This window comes from Ovis canadensis, chromosome X (genome assembly GCF_042477335.2).
Source record: "Ovis canadensis isolate MfBH-ARS-UI-01 breed Bighorn chromosome X, ARS-UI_OviCan_v2, whole genome shotgun sequence".
NCBI classification, from domain to species: Eukaryota; Metazoa; Chordata; class Mammalia; order Artiodactyla; family Bovidae; genus Ovis; species Ovis canadensis.
In genome coordinates this window covers 4739295-4756428 of record NC_091727.1, presented here as the reverse complement: position 1 = coordinate 4756428, position 17134 = coordinate 4739295, and the positions used below count along the sequence as shown (strand labels likewise).

Here is a 17134-nt window from a genome sequence, read left to right as displayed (position 1 = left end):
ATTTCTCAAAGCATTCCCTTGCAAATCATACTGCTGTTTTCCAGAGGAATAAAAATAAAACACTTACTTAGCAGGTGCTTAAGGCTTTGAAAGCTGGGTTGGAAATCAAAGCCGGCTCCCACATTAACAACACATTGAGAAAATAAAGTATCCCTTAAAAAATCCCCCAAAAGTTGGTTTCTCAAAAGAGAAAGGAACCCAAGATCCTTTCAAAGAACAAATTACAGAAATCACAATAGAAAATGAATCTGTTAAGCCGCTCAGCATTAAGAAGTAATGCAAGCCCAGACTAGAAGCCTCTGGGGATGTTTCCTCTACGACCAGAAAACCTCTGCCTCAGGGGTTTAAATTTAATACAAAAAAAAAAAAAAAATTCCTAAAAGATCATTGTCTTTTTCTACTCTTTAATTTGGATTCTAATTCTAATCCCTCAAAGTAAAATACCAGTGACTCTTCCAGGAAGAAAAAAGATTTAGTCTCCTGCTGCACTGACGGGGGTTTCTCCACTTGACGGTCCTGACATTGGAGGCTGGGGAACGAGTGACTGTGGGCTGTCTGTGCATTTCCAGAAAGGTGACCGACATTTCTGCTTCCATCACACTAACTCCAGGAGCTGAGCCCCTCCACACTTAGGAAACCCAAAATACCCTCCAGTTCAGTTCAGTTCGGTCACTCAGTCGTGTCTGACTCTTTGTGACCCCATAGACTGCAGCACGCCAGGCCTCCCTGTCCATCACCATCTCCCGGAGTTCACCCAAACTCATGTCCATCGACTCTGTGATGCCATCCAACCACCTCATCCTCTGTTGTCCCCTTCTCCTCCTGCCTCCAATTTTTCCCAGCATCAGGGTCTTTTTCAATGAGTCAGCTTTTTGCATCAGTTGGCCAGTGCATTGGGGTTTCAGCTTCAACATCAGTCCTTCCAATGAACACTCAGGACTGATCTCCCTTAGGATGGACTGGTTGGATCTCCTTGCAGTCCAAGGGACTCTCAAGAGTCTTCTCCAACACCACAGTTCAAAAGCACCAGTTCTTCAAATATATCCCCCAGATGTTGCCAAATTCCCTCTGGAAGACAGAATCGCCTTCAGGGAGAAGGGCTTGCCATCAGTAACCTCAGAGTCCCAAGCTGCATTTGGAGGACAGTTACATCTGTCTGCGGGCTTCCCAGATGGCCCTAGTGGGAAAGAACCCGGCTGCCAATACAGGAGACACAAGAGATGCGGGTTCGATCCCTGGGTCGGGAAGATGCCCTGGAGGAGGAGGGCGTGGCAACCCACCCCAGTATTCTTGCCTGGAGGCTCTCACGCACAGAGGAGCCTGGCAGGCTACAGTCCACGGGGTCAAACAGAGTCAGACACGACTGAAGAGCCTTAACATGCACGCCTGCATCTGTCTGCAACCCACCATCTCGGCTGGCAGGACCATCCAGGTATTGACCCTACTTCTCCAAAACAAAGCACATCCTTTACAGTTCATAACCGCCCTCTGCACTTCCACTGTATAGGGGAAACCCTGGGCCCAGGAAGGTAAGTCCAGTCTCCGAGACCAGGAGGCCAGCGGGGGACGGGGGTGGGGGCTGGCAGTCAAAGCCTTGACTCTGCGTGGTTCCACCTCTGGGAGCCTTCGGGTACCACTGTGACCCGTATCTTCTCTGACAGCATCTCCGTGACCGTTGCCCGGGTCTGTTGCTATGGAGGTCAGTAAATGCTCCCTAGCACCACCCTCATATCACAATATCAGAGCATCAGGAAGATGCAGCCTTTGAGACTTTCCTGGAGGTCGAGTGGTCAAGAACCCACCTGCCGAGGCAGGGTATGCGGCTTCGATTCCTCATCGGGGAAGATTCCACATGCCTCGGGGCAACTAAGCCCAGGGTTCAGGCGCTGAGCCAGGTCTGACTCTGCAACCCCGCAGACTGTAACCTACCAGGCTCCTCTGTCTCATGGGATTCTCCAGGTGAGAATACTGGAGTGGGTTGCCATTTCTTCCTCCAGGGGAATCTTCCCAACCCAGAGATCCAGCCCATGTTGCCTGCATTGGTAGGCAGATTCTTTACCATTAGCAGCCTGGGAAGACCCGTATTATTATTTTTTACTTTAACTTTAAAAATTTGAGAGCTGGGGCATCGCACGTGCCATGCAGGATCCTAGTTCCCCGACCAGGGATCGAACCTGTGTCCCGTGGAGCGGAAGTGTGGATCCTTAACCAGGGAACCACCAGGGAAGTCCCACGAAACACCACCATAAAGGGCGCAAAATACCCATGTGACTCAGACAACACAGCCGGAGCACAGTGTGAAAAGGGGATGACATTTTCAGACTGAAAACATCCCTACACGCACAGCTCGTACTTACACTGACAACAGTTTCAGATGGTCTTGGGTGCTTGTCCTCCGCATGTTACCTTACCGAGACCACCATGTGCAAGGAGGGAGACGTGAAGTGCCTCTCTCAGCAGACAGAAGCGGGGTGCACTGTGCTTATCCTGTGAAGCCCTCCAAAAGGAGAAGAATCAGATACTGAGTAATCACATTCTGAAACAATTTCACGAAACGCGCTCTTTCTGGCCTCAGGGCAGCCTCCTGCTGCCTGTTGCTTCTTTTCATGCTCTGCCCAACTCCTACTCATCCACAGGAGTCAGCTGAGGGGCCACCTCCTCAGGGAAGCCCCCCGTGATTTACACAGTCTAAAGCAGTTGCCTCACAGTTGCTGAATCCTGGCACTGCTCCCTATCCTCCCCAGAGCAATTGTCACTATTTGCCATTGTCTATTTGTTTGGTTTGGTTTTATGTGGTTATCCTGTCCTTTACACAGCCTCAAAGGGTCAAGAGGGTAGGAACATTTCTCTCTCATAGCAACTTCTCTACAAATATTTTCCCAGTAGAGCTGGGCTCACAGACCAAGGCAAATGGCACTATGTCCCTGTCTGGTTTTGGAGCCAACTAAGAAGGTTTTCACATTTTAAACAGCTGAAAAAAGAACGTTTTTGTGTGACACATTAAAAGAACGTGAAATTCATATTTCCAGGTCCATAAGCAAAGTCAAAAAATACGGCAACGCTCATTCACTTACTTATTATCTGTCTGCCCTACGCTACGAAGTCCAAGTTGAGCAGCTGTGAGGAAGCTTGCTTGGCATGAAAACCTGAAAATATTTTACTATCTGGCTGTCTATAGGAAAAGTTTTCCAATCTCTGGTCTCGAAGCCCCACATGAAATGAAAATGAACTCAAAGAAAGCCAAATCAATGGTTCTGAACATACTATAGAATATGCATTGTGTGTGTGTGTGTGTGTGTACGCGTGCGCATGGTAAGTTCCTCCAGTCGTGTCCGACTCTTTGAGACCCCGTGGACTGTGGCCTCCTGACACGCTCCCGTGTCCATGGGATTCTCCAGGCAAGAATACTGGTGTGGGCTGCCATTTCCTTCTCCAGGGGATCTTTCCGACCCAGGGATGGAAGCCATGTCTCCTGTGTGTCCTGCACTGCAGGAGATTTCTTTACCCACTGAGCTATCTGGGAAGCCCACACACACACAGACACACACAGACACACACACCTACACACACTTGTATGTACACATACACACACACATATATATATGCGTGTATATACATATTCCACTCTATATACATATACATTGCGCTTCCTGGTGGCTCGGTGGGTAATGAATCTGCCTGCAATGCAGGAGACTTGGGTTCGATCCCAGGGTTGGGAACCTCCCCTGGAGAAGGAAATGGCTACCCGCTTCAGAATTGTTGCCTGGAAAATCCCATCGACAGAGGAGCCTGGCAGGCTATAGTCCATGGGGTCACAAGAGCTGGACACAACTTAGCCACTAAAGTACCTCCATACATACGCACATACATCTGATATCTATGCACATACATATATATACACACATATCATATATATATATGATACATTTTGTTGTACAGTTGAAACTAAAGTGAAAGTCGCTCAGTCATGTCCAACTCGTTGTGACCCCATGGACTATACAGTCCATGGAATTATCCAGGCCAGAATCCTAGAGTGGATAGCCTTTCCCTTCTCCAGAGGATCTTCCCAACCCAGGGATCGAAACCAGGTCTCCCACATTGCAGGTGGCTTCTTTACCAGCCGAGCCATCGTAAATCAATCATACTCCAGTAAAAAGTTAAAAGTTTAGGTTCGATGCAGGATACAGGATGCTTGGGGCTGGTGCACTGGGATGACCCAGAGGGATGGTATGAGAAGGGAGGTGGGAGAGGGGTTCAGGATTGCAAACAGGTGTACACCCGTGGTGGATTCATGTTGATGTATGGCAAAACCAATACAATATTGTAAAGTAAAAATAATAATAATAATAATTAAAAGTTTAAACATATTTAAAATAAAATGAATTTTTTCTTTCATTTAAAGAGCAAAGCATGGGAATAGGGTGATGTCAGCATTGACCCTTTACCTCTGCCAGGCACGGTCACCTCTCCTGACCCTTCCTTCACCCTCACATTATCTGCCCAGATTAAGACCATAAGGACGTGAATTGGAACAACGGGGTGACTCCCCTTGGAAGATCCAATTCAACACAATCCTCTCTCATGCCCACATCTGTTATTTACAGAAAGCAGATTTAGGAGATGGGCATGGAAGCCCTCTGACCACTTTATGTGCCACTTTAGGAAGAGGAACCAAAAAGAACAAACACGTCTAACGGGAGCAGGTCACCAGGCCTTTATGAAGAGGAGTGAACACACCTAAAGGGATTAAGTCACAATGCCTTTCACGGCGGTGTTGCCACAAGGAACCAGATCTGTAGAAGGAAAAGACAAAACGGAAGCCTAGCAGCCCACGCTCAGAGGGCACTTTGCAGAATAACAGCGGGATAGTCTGAGCCACGGCGATTTTGCCCCACGCGGGTCACTAGACAATGCCTAGAGGCATTTCTGAAACTCAGACGTGGAGCGGGAGACTACTATTGGCCCCCAGTGGGGAGAGGGCACAGATGTTGCTAAATATCTCATGAAGCACAGGACAAACCCCCCCTCCCCACCCCTGCCACCAAGAACGAGGTGTTCTCACTCATCACTAGTGCCAAGGCTGAAAAACTGCATCAGACGATTGGTCCAGTAAGCGTTAAACTGGCTCTGATGCTAGAGACTGGCAGGAAAAAAAAAAAAACGGATTGGAAGAGGGTCATACGTAGTTTGTCCAAACAATGACCCACAGCCAGTGATAACTGAGATTTTGCCTGTGTGTACACACCCGGTCCTGTCCGACTCTATTGACCCCGTAAACTGTAGCCCACCAGGCTCCTCTGTCCATGAGATTCTCCAGGCAAGAACACTGCAGTGGGTTGTCATTTCCTCCTCCAGGGGAATCTTCCCCACCCAGGAATCGAACTGAGGTCTCCTGCATCGGCAGCTGGCTTCTTTACCACCGAGCCGCCCGGGAAGCCCCACAGGTATGTGTACAGGTGTTTTACTTATTTTGAATTGCTACACCTCGCGTTTTCCTTAGAGATAGGAAGTGCCCAGGGTGTTGACATCCTCACACAATTTAATTTACCAGTATACGAATACACTGTAACTATTACAGCACTTGTCTTCATGCAACCCATGGGGAGAGATTTTCATACATTTTTCTGCACGAATATTAACACCTTTGATTACCGACTGCTGCCTGCACCTGCTGGTGGTGGGGGGCGGGGGTGTGCGTCCTATGAGATCTCGAAAAGACACATGTTGCTTCGTAAAATATGCATAACTCAATTCCAGAGTACCACTGGCTCCAAGGACTTCAGGTGAGAAACTCTGTATCTATAGCCAGGGTGTGTTGAGAGCTTGTGTTACCCAGGACTGTGAAAATCCTGGGAGTTTAATCAGAGCCAGGGCCAAGTTGTCGGAGAAGGCAATGGCACCCCACTCGAGTACTCTTGCCTGGAAAATCCCGCGGGCGGAGGAGCCTGGTAGGCTGCCATCCACGGGGTCGCTAAGAGTCGGACACGACTGAAGCGACTTAGCAGCAGCAGCAGGGCCAAGTTGTCATTATGTATCAACATCTGGAATTAACAAATCAGATAGCTGACCCTTCCAAATCCCTGTTTCCCACAGCCGGGACTCAGTTATGTGGCTGAGAAGTTGGGTCAATTTTCAAATCCACAAACGAAAATACTATGATTTCAGTTCATGCATGAGTGTTCAGCCGCTCAGTAGTGTCTGACTCTTTGAGATCCCATGGACTGTAACCCTAGCCAGGCTCCTCTGTCCACGGATTCTCCAGGCAACAATACTGCAGTGGGTTGCCATTCCCTTCTCCAGGGGATCTTCCCGACCCAGGGATTGAACCCGCATCTCCTGTGTTGGCAGGTGGATTCTTTATCAATGCGCCACCTGGGAGGCCCTATCAATTTCCAGTATAATCATCTGTAAATCCTTCAACTATTGAATCTATGATCATCATCTGGAAAGTCTTCAATTATTGACTGTATCGTCATTTGTATACCCTTCAATTACTGAGTTTATGAATATCTGTAAGCCTTCAATGATTGAGTCTATGAAAATTTGTAACCCTTCAATTATTGACATCATCATCGTCTTATAAATCCTGCAATTATTAGGTGTATCATCACCTAAACCCTTCAACTGTTGAATCTGTCCTCATCTGTAAACCCATCTCATCAGAGGATGAGATGGTTGGATGGCATCACCGACTCAGTGGATATGAGTTTGAGTAAATTCCCAGAGTTGGTGACTGACAGGGAGGCCTGGCATGCTGCAGTCCACGGGGTTACAAAGAGTCGGACGTGAATGAGTGATGAACTGAACTGAACTGTAAACCCTTTAATTATTTAATCTTTGCTCATTTGTTCAGCTCAGTTTGGTTGCTCAGTTGTGTATGACTCTTTGACCCCATGGACTGCAGCACCCCAGGCCTCCCTGTCCATCACCAACTCCTAGAGCTTGCTCAGACTCATGTCCACTGAGTCGGAGATGCCATCCAACCATCTCATCCTCTGTCATCCCCTTCTCCTCCTGCCCTCAATCTTTCCCAGCATCAGGGTCTTTTCAAATGAGTCAGCTCTTCACATCAGGTGGCCAAAGTATTGGAGCTTCAGCTTCAGCATCAGTCCTTCCAGTGAATATTCAGGACTGATTTCCTTTAGGATGGACTGGGTGGATCGCCTTGCAGTTCAAGAGACTCTCAAGTTCAAGAGAGTCTCAAGACTCTCTTCTCCAATATCACATTTCAAAAGCATCAATTCTTTGGCACTCAGCTTTCTTCATAGTCCAACTCTCACATCCATACACGACCACTGGAAAAAACCACAGCTTTGACTAGATGGACCTTTGTCAGCAAAGTAATGTCTCTGCTTTTCAATATGCTATCTAGGTTGGTCATAGCTTTTCTTCCAATGAGCAAGCAACTTTTAATTTCATGGCTGCAATCACCATCTGCAATGATTTTGGGGCCTAAGAAAATAAAGTCTCTCACTGTTTCCATTGTTTCCCCATCTATTTGACATGAAGTTATGGGACGGGATGCCATGATCTTTGTTTTTTGAATGTTGAGTTTTAAGCCAGCTTTTTCACTCTCCTCTTTCACTTTCATCAAGAGGTCCTTCAATTACTGAATCTATGATCAATTATGCAGGGTGTACAGGTGATCATTCTTTCACATCAAATCTAAGTGCGGGGAAAATTATAATAAAAAGTTGGGTACACCCATAGCAAACAAAATCAAAGTACAAACTATAACTTTTGGTTCAAAGGTGATTCCTGCAACACCACCTCATAGGACAAAAGTATTTCATCTCAGCCATAAGGACATTTCTGAAACTTCCCTGGACTTATAAGGCCAGCAGTAACTCACTAAACAGCCTGTCTCTGCCATGATGCTGGAGTGCGCTCGCGTTTTGCCGGGTGTCTGATGGTGATAGTCAGGCGGCAGGCTGGGGATTCACCACGGCCGATGGCCAGCGGTCAGAGACCTGCATCCTTGCACAGCGGTGCAGTCTACAGACTCCCTTCCTTGCTGAGGACACGCCCTTGGGGTGTTTGCATCCACACCTCATGGAAGGTCACCTTCCCAGATGGCTCTGCAAAACAGTGCCTCTTATATTCATTCCCCCTTAACTGTCCTTGGTCTGACCTCACCTACTGACTGGTGTTTTCACCACCAGTGATGAAGCTCAGCTGCCTCTTGGGACTTGGCAGTTGGCCAACCAGGCTTCAGAGTCACTATTTTATGCTAAACAGGAAAACTAATTGAGCTCCTGAATATGTGCAGAATCTTCCAAGCTGTATCAGACAAACATCACTTTTGTTTCCGTCTAGTCAAAGCTATAGTTTTTCCAGCAGCCATGTATGGATGTGAGAGTTGGACTATAAAGAAAGCTGAGCGCTGAAGAATGGATGCTTTTGAACTGTGGTGTTGGAGGAGACTCTTGAGAGTCCCTCGGACTGCAAGGAGATCAAACCAGTCCATCCTAAAGGAAATCAGTCCTGAACGTTCATTGGAAGGACTGATGCTGAAGCTGAAACTCCAATACTTTGGCTAAGTGATGCGAAGAGCTGACTCCTTGGAAAAGACCCCAGTGATGGGAAAGACTGAAGGTGGGAGGAGAAGGGGATGACAGGATGAGATGGTTGGATGGCACCACCAACTAGATGGACATGAGTTTGAGTGAACTCTGGGAGCTGGTGATGGACAGGGAGGCCTGGTGTGCTGCAGTCCACGGGGTCACTGAGAGTCGGACATGACTGAGCAACTGAACTGACCGACAGTCCCAGATGTCGCTAGGGGTAAAGAACCTACCTGTCAGTGAAGGAGATGTAGAGATACCTGGTTGGAACCCTGGGTCAGGAAGATCCCCTGGAGGAGAGAATGGCAATCAATCCAGTATTCTTGCCTGGAGAATCCCATGCACAGAGGAGCCTGGCCAGCTACAGTCCATGGGGTTGCAAAGAGTCGGACACGACTGACTGAGCAGGCACATCACATCAGGCTCCATCAGTTACCAGGGAAACCAGGCTCCTCAGCTGGACAACCATCGTCCTTTAATAAACTAGCAGGTGGAGGCATTCTGGCCGAAGGGGCGGGGGTGGGGCACGTCCGATCATGTGAGTAACATGTACACGGAGCAGTGACTGGTCCAGCAGGGGACACTCAGACAGCAAGAAAGCAGCCATGCTGAGTGGCCTGGCGGTGCATGCAGGGAAGCGGCACCCAACTCGAGAGAATAACCTGTCAACCTTGGAATGTCGATTTAAAAATGTGATTTAGAGGCAGACTCATAATTACTTGGTTTCAGTGTAAAAGTATTAATCTAGGAGAGTGGGGGAATTTATGGAATATGTCAGCTATCCTAGATTAATAATTTTACTTTGAAAGCAACTAACAAATGACCTAATACTAGATCAGGAAAAACCAAGGGCAGGAGGAGAAAGGGATGACAGAGGATGAGATAGTTGGATGGCATCACCAACTCGATGGATGTGAGTTTGAGCAGGCTCTGGGAGTTGGTGATGGACAGGGAGGCCTGGTGCGCTGCAGTCCGTGGATTCCTAAAGGGTCGGACACCACTGAGTGACTGAACTGAACTGATGACTTAAAATCAAAAGAGCTCAGTTTATAGGTGAGAGCATGGGTGCCCATGAGGGGTGAGTGCCTGACCCAGCATCACCCAGAAGCCAGCTGACACTCTGTAAAATCTGAGGTCTCCAGACCCTAACTGATTTGCCTCTCTACAGGGTGAACATTCCTACCTGTTGACAAGCGGTCAACCTTAGCCTCCAAGGGCAACTTTTGTCAGGGGCCTGTATTTGACAGGAGGTGACTTTAACAAGACTGCAAGATAACCTTTCTGGGTGTTTCATCTAGGGCACATCTATGCATTAAAGGGAGAGAGTTGAGTCAAATCTGTCAACATCCATTGGTTGGCCAATTGGTTTGCTTGTTTGGGTAGAGCTTTCACAGGCCAAGTTTCCTGCTAGAATCTCATGAACAGAGGAGCCTGGCAGGCTGCAGTCCCTGGGGTCCCAAAGAGTTGGACTGAAGTGACCTAGCTAGCACGCACAGATGCACGCATGCATGAAATGAGCAGCTGTGAATCTACGGATTCGATGGGGGTGGGTGGGGGTGGGTGGATCTGTAATGGCGGGAACCACAGAGGAGTCTTAGTTTGTGCTAGCAAATCTCTTGCGGCCCCATGGACCCACCAGGCTCCACTGTCCATGGGATTTCCCCAAGCAAGAATACTGGAGTGGGTGACCATTTCCTCCTCCAGGGGATCTTCCTGACCCCGGGATCGAACCCGAGTCTCTTGGGCCCACCAGGCTCCACGGTCCATGGGATTTCCCCAAGCAAGAATACGGGAGTGGGTTGCCATTTCCTCCTCCAGGGGATCTTCCTGACCCCAGGATCGAACCCGAGTCTCTTGTGTCTCCTGCACGGGCAGGTGGATTCTATACCACTATCGCCACCTGGGGTTCCCTTGTTAGTGAATCAAACAACACGCAATGCCAAGGACAGCTCAGGATGTGAGGCAATCCTTTGCCATGGATCAAGCGAGCATTTCCACGGGATGGTCTCAAAGAAAGTCATCACCACCGTCTGAAATTAGGTGCATAAAGTGCAGACACATGAATCCAGGTGGGGCAGCCAAAGCATCTGCTGTTATGAGCTTTGGAACTTTGAAAAGACAGATGCTGTTTCCGTGTATTTTTACCTTCCTAAGGACTAGGTCTGAGGCAGTGGGTCTGCTATCCTGTCAAAGTGCATAGAAAATGCCTGGGTAGACTTGGAAACTAGAGCACCATGCTTTTTTTTTTTTTTTTTTTGGCTGCACCAAATGGCATCTACTTGCAATGTGGGAGACCCGGGTTCGATCCCTGGGTCGGGACGATCCCCTGGAGAATGGAATGGCAACCCACTCCAGTACCCTTGCCTAGAAAATCCCACGATGGAGGAGCCTGGTGGGCTACAGTCCACGGGGTCCCAAAGAGTCGGACACGACTGAGCGACCTCACTTTCATCTTAAAGTGTTTCGATGAGTTTGTTTGGGCTTTTTGGTCTTCCTGACATGACGTTTCTCTGCCACTTGCCCAGCCTCCCAAACATCCCCTTTCAAAGTTTGGCATCTTTTTTTTTTTTCTATACCGACTTCCTACTCTCTCCCTTCCCCACTGGGATCTTTAAGGATTTGTGATTGCCATGGCAGATATTCATGTGTGAGTCGATTCTAATGTTTGAGTCATTTCTTTCTCGCAGTCCCTGGCCCGGAGATAAAATCTATCTTTATCTGAACGACTCTAAACCTCGGGGCACGTGTTGACCTTTTACTATTTCACATGTTTAAAAAGAGTCGGGTCACTTCCTCCCGAGAATGCCTATCCACTTCGCTTCACCGACCAATTCTTCCTAGTTTATCACAGTCAATTTCCAGAGGAATATTTTTATCTGCTCGATGAAGTCTCCAGAAAGAAGAGACATTTATCAGATACTAAGCTTTCAGCTGGGCAAGACCTCCAGCGGATGTCCATGAGCTAAATTTTCAGATCATCAAAGTTCCAGATACATTGGGCTTCTGTGCCAATTTTTATCACCTGAAGGTAAGAACTCATTATTCATAGTCTGGACCCAGCCTGGGTATCTACTGTATATTTCCAAATTACATCACTTCACTTTTTCTCTCTTTCGAAAACCCTTACCAAATGACGACTTCCCTGGTGGCTCAGATGGTAAAGAACATGCCTGCAACGCAGGAGACTTGGATTCGATCCCTGGGCTGGGAAGATCCCCTGGAGAAGGAAATGGCAACCCACTCCAGTATTCCTGCCTGGAGAATCCCATGGACAGAGGAGCCTGGCAGGCTATAGTTCCTTGGGGTCGCAAAGAGTCAGATACGACTGAGTGACTAACACTTCCAGTTTGATCAAATAATACCCAAGCATGCTTCTACGTGCAGATTTAAAGTTTCAGTCTTTATTAAGAACCACACAAAGTGAGCATGAAGTCACTCAGTCGTGTCCGACTCTTTCCGACCCCATGGACTGTAGCCCACCAGGCTCCTCTGTCCAAGGGATTCTCCAGGCAAGAACACTTGAGTGGGTTACCATTTCCTTCTCCAGGGGATCTTCCCGACCCAGGGATCGAACCCGGGTCTCCCGCATTAGAGGCAGACGCTTTAACCTCTGAGCCACGAGGGAAGCCCAAGAACCACACAAGCTGCCCATATTAACACAGCTCCCTTAATCCTATTATTATCTGTGCCTGTTGAAATAATCATACACGTATTCAAACACACACTGAAAGTGAAGGTCGCTTGGTCGTGTCCGACTCTTTGCGACCCCATGGACTGTAGCCCGCCAGGCTCCTCTGTGCATGGGATTCTCCAGGCAACAAAACTGGAGTGGGTAGAGGTCCCTTCTCCGGGGGTCTCCCCAACTCTGGGGGCCAACCCAGGTCTACCGCACTGCAGGCAGATTCTTTACCATCTGAGCCCCCAGGGAGATTCCAATGACAACACCTTGACAATACCAGCCACGATCATCTCATCTCGTTGACAAAGAATGGTTTCCCTGCTGGCTCAGATGGCTTGTACACCTCTCACTTGTTTATAAGGGAAACGGGTCTTGAGGACCTAAGTCCAGGAAAGCATTCTATACACCTTTCCTTTGGAAATGAGCATAATTAGAAGTAGCAATTTGGAGAAGATGTTGAAAATGGCAGAAGAGGGGTCAGATGATTTAGTGTGAAGGCAGGCATTCCAGGAGAAGGAAATGGCAACCCACTCCAGTGTTCTTGCCTGGAGAATCCCAGGGACAGAGGAGCCTGGTGGGCTGCCGTCTATGGGGTCGCAAAGAGTCGGACACGACTGAAGTGACTTAGCAGCAGCAGCAGCAGCAGCAAGCATTCCAAACAGTGAGGGGCAAGAGGGTTGACAGGACTCAAAGGTTTTACTTCCTCACGCCCGAGTGATTAGTTCTGGGACCTCGTAACACAAGGATTATAAGGTCATGTCGTAGAGTGATATAATCTGATGACTGTCAACATGTGATGACCGTCATCATGGAGGATGACAAGAAATACGATGAAACGGAGAAAAACACGACTTTTTAAAAACAAACTCAGGCAAAGGGTGGCAGCGGGGATTTAAAGAAATGGGCGTTAAAGGATCTCGCTGGGGTGATGAAAAGGTTCTAAAACTGATTGATGTGATAAATAGAATCTGATCATAGCATGACTTGGTAATTTAATGAAAACCACTGAATGGTACAGGTGGTTGAATTTCACAATACGTAAAGTGAAAAGTAAGTCATTCCGTCGTGTGTGACTCTTTGCAACCCCATGGACTGTAGCTCACCAGACTCTTCTGTCCATGGGATTCTCCAGGCAAGAATACTGGAGTGGGTTGCCATGCCCTTCTCCAGGGGATCTTTGCTGACCCGTGGATACAGCCCGGGTCTCTCGAACTGCAGGCAGATTCTTTACTATCTGAGCCCTCAGGGAAGCCCTCATAATATGTTAAATGTCCCTTGAAAAAGTTGTAAACACATATTACATCATATAAAAAATGATATAGATTGAATTAAAAAATATAAAAAATATATATATATCTATGTAACCTTAGAACAGAGTGTGCTCGCGTGCCAGTGTAAATTGAATAAGGTGGTTGCACTTTCACATCTTTTATCATTTTTCTCTTTTTCATGTGTGCGTGCATGCTAAGTCGCTTCTGTCGTGTCCGACTCTGGGCGACCCCATGGACTGTAGGCTGCCAGATTCCTCTGTCTATGGGAGTCTCCTGGCAAGAATCCTGGAGTGGGTTGCCATTTCCTCCTCCAAGGGATCTTCCCGACCCAGGGATCGAACCTGCGTCTCTTATGTCTCCTGCATTGGCAGGCGGCTTCTTTACCACTAGTGCCCCCTGGGAAGCCCTTCTCTCTGCTAAACACGTGGGTGTGAGTCAGGTGTATCCTGATGCTCCCCGTGGGGACACGGCCAGTCGGGCAGACCTTCTGCAGCGTCTCTCTGAGGCAGCCCCGTTAGGATGGGGAATGAACGTGCTTGAGAGAAGCCAAGTTCTCCAGAAAGGTCAATAATGCACGGGCAGAAACGTTCAGAGAGAAAAGCAAACAGGCTTTGACTCACGGAGGAAACTAACAGGACAGAGTGCGTGGGAATGTCCCAGCTCAGGGCCACATTCACCAATCACCGGGCCTCTGGAGGCCTTGGAGAGTTTGCACACGGTGTGGGCACAGTGGCTCAATGGCACATGGATTTCCGGAGCGCAAGCACAGGGCTTTTCACCGCCCCTGTCTTAAATGAGTCCCCGATACTCTCTTTATGGACAGTCCAAAGGCATGATTTTTAGTAAGCTCTCCAAAGACAGCAGTATCTTCAAGATTGAAAGTGGAAGTGGCTCAGTCCTGTCTGATTCTATTCGACCCCACAGACAATACAGTCCATGGGATTCTCCAGGCCAGAATCCTGGAGTGGGTAGCCTTTCCCTTCTCCAGGGCACCTTCTCAACCCAGGGATTGAACCCAGGTCTCCCGCATTGCAGGCGGATTCTTTACCCACTGAGCCACCAGGGAAGCCCATGCTCAAGAGTATTTCCATGGAATCTTGCAAGTCTTTAAATCAAAGCAGGTTTTTATTACTGAAACTCTGCCCAGGGTAGATGCTAATTCTTTCCAGTTGAAATTCAACGATTAGGAAAGCCCCAGGACTGCAAGGAGATCCAACCAGTCCATCCTAAAGGAGATCAGTCCTGGGTGTTCATTGGAAGGACTGATGCTGAAGCTGAAACTCTGATACTTTGGCCACCTGATGTGAAGAGTTGACTCATTGGAAAAGACCCTGATGCTGGGAGGGATTGAAGGCGAGAGGAGAAGGGGACGACAGGATTAGATGGCTGGATGGCATCACTGACTCGATGGACATGAGTTTGAGTGAACTCCAGGAGTTGGTGATGGACAGGGAGACCTGGCGTGCTGCAGTCCATGGGGTCGCAAAAAGTCGGACACGACTGAGCGACTGAAATGAACTGAACTGAACTGAACTGAATGACTCAATAGGTAAAGAATCCAAGTGCAATGTAGGAGATGTAAGTTCGATCCCTGGGGTGGGAAGATCTGCAGGAGAAGGAAATGGCAACCCACTCCAGTATTCTGGCCTGGAGAATGCTATGGACAGAGGAGCCTGGCGGGCGACACTTCACGACTGAGCACACACACACACACACACACACACACACACACACACATATACACACACCATATGGTTTGTGGAAGGTGGATGGAGAGTCGTTTTGGTAAACATGTTTTCATGAATGCAGAAATGGCATATCTGCTTTGGTTTCCAACTGCACGGAAAGAAATTCATTTCCAGAATGTTTATTCTTCCAACAGCCTAGGAAGAAGCTACAGCGCGCATCTTTTCCAAGACAAGCAGAAGTGTTTTCTACAAGAGATGACGGTGAAGCTGAGAATGCAATGAATTTCGTGCTTCAGGCAAGATTCTCCTGGGATGGTACTGATGCCTTAGGTGACGACAGGTTTGGTGAAGAGGGAAATCCTAAGTCTTACTGAAAAATATAGGAAAATCTGTGAATACACGTAACTGTGGGCAGCATCCTGAGCAAACTGATGAACAACCAACTGTCACCTTCGTGCATGTGTGCACGCTCAGTCACTTAAGTCGCGTCCACGTCTTTGCGACGCCACGGACTGCAGCCCGCCAGGCTCCTCTGTCCATGGGGTTCTCCAGGCAAGAACACCGGAGGGGGTTGCCATGCCCTCCTCCAGAGGATCTTCCCCACCCAGGGATCAAACCCGCATCTCCCGTGTCTCCTCCATCGCAGGCCGATTCTTTTCCACTGAGCCACCTGGGAAGCCCTGTCGCGATCGAAGGAAAATGTAAAAGGGCCGCAGACATGGTTCAGAATATCTCTGACAACGTAGTTTATCACAGGTCTCAATGGACTTGCCCCTCCAATTTAGCTCACCAGCTGAACCAAGAAAAAATAATCAAAGTATAATGTCGTGCACAAGGTGCATCCAGCTTAAAGGCTGCCAAAGCAAAGAAATCACAGGAAGAGCCCTCCCATTTGAAAACTCTGGTGGCAGCTACGTTTAGGAGTGGATGGGCATGTTCGCAATTTTTGCCTCATTTTTTAAATTGGAGTAAAGTTGCTTTACAATGCTGTGTTACTTTCTGCTGTTTAACAGCATGTATCACCTACGTGATACATATATGCCTCCCTCTTGAGCCTCTACCCCCAGCCCCCACTGAAATTCCTGAATTTTTAAAAGAAGGCTGCCCAAAGTCCCCATATTGATTCTTCCAATGGCTCCAATGCTATATGGAATTAGGTATCACCACGTGTATTCTACACACACCATTGTACCTGGGAGGCTTCTTTTCCTTAGCTAGAAGCCCTCCTTTGGCTGAAAATTATATGTAAGTAGTCACCCAGCCTCTTTCACGCTATTCTGTTTGATAAAATCTGTAACCTTGTAATGGGCCCACTGGACAGAAGTGTATTTATTTATTGAGGGTGGAAATGAGAGTTGGAAGAGAGGTGGGGATTACTGCAGTCAACCCAAAGATAAAGGGGCCTCACATAACTGGAATTTAAATATTCACAGCCTTTGCTGACAGGGGTCCATCTAGTCAAAGCTATGACCAACCTAGACAGCGGATTACAAAGCGGAGACATTACTTTACTGACAAAGGTCCGTGTACTCAAAGCTACGGTTGTTCCAGGAGTCATGTACGGATGGGAGAGTTGGACTGTAAAGAAGGCTGAGTGCCGAAGAACTGATGCTTTTGAACTGTGGTGTGGAGAAGACTCCTGTGATTCCCTTGGACTGCAAGGAGATCCTAAAGGAAACCAACACCGAATGCCCATTGGAAGGACTGATACTGAAGCTCCAGTACTTTGGCCACGTGATACAAAGGGCCAGCTCATTGAAAAAGACCCTGATGCTGGGAAAGATTGAAGGCGGGAAGAAAAAGGGATGACAGGATGCGATGGTTGGATGGCATCACCGACTCAATGGACAAGAGCTGGAACAACCTCAGTGAAGGACAGGGAAGCCTGGCGTGCTTCGGTCCATGGGGTCGCAAAGAGTTAAACACGACTGA

The 17134-nt window shown here is 48.1% G+C and overlaps 1 protein-coding gene across 2 annotated transcripts in view; it reads right to left on the bottom strand.

Annotated features, from left to right (window-relative positions):
• LOC138431404 (steryl-sulfatase) overlaps positions 1-17134 on the bottom strand; it is a 157989-nt gene that overhangs the window by 105399 nt on the left and 35456 nt on the right. Inside the window, exon 2 of one of the 2 annotated variants that reach the window (XM_069573502.2) lies at positions 2358-2487. The exons of the other annotated variant lie outside the window; for it this stretch is intronic. Within the exon in view, the coding sequence (XP_069429603.1) occupies positions 2358-2401 (44 nt within the window). The 5' untranslated portion in view covers positions 2402-2487. The remainder of the gene's footprint in view (positions 1-2357; positions 2488-17134) is intronic. 2 annotated transcript variants of the gene reach the window in all.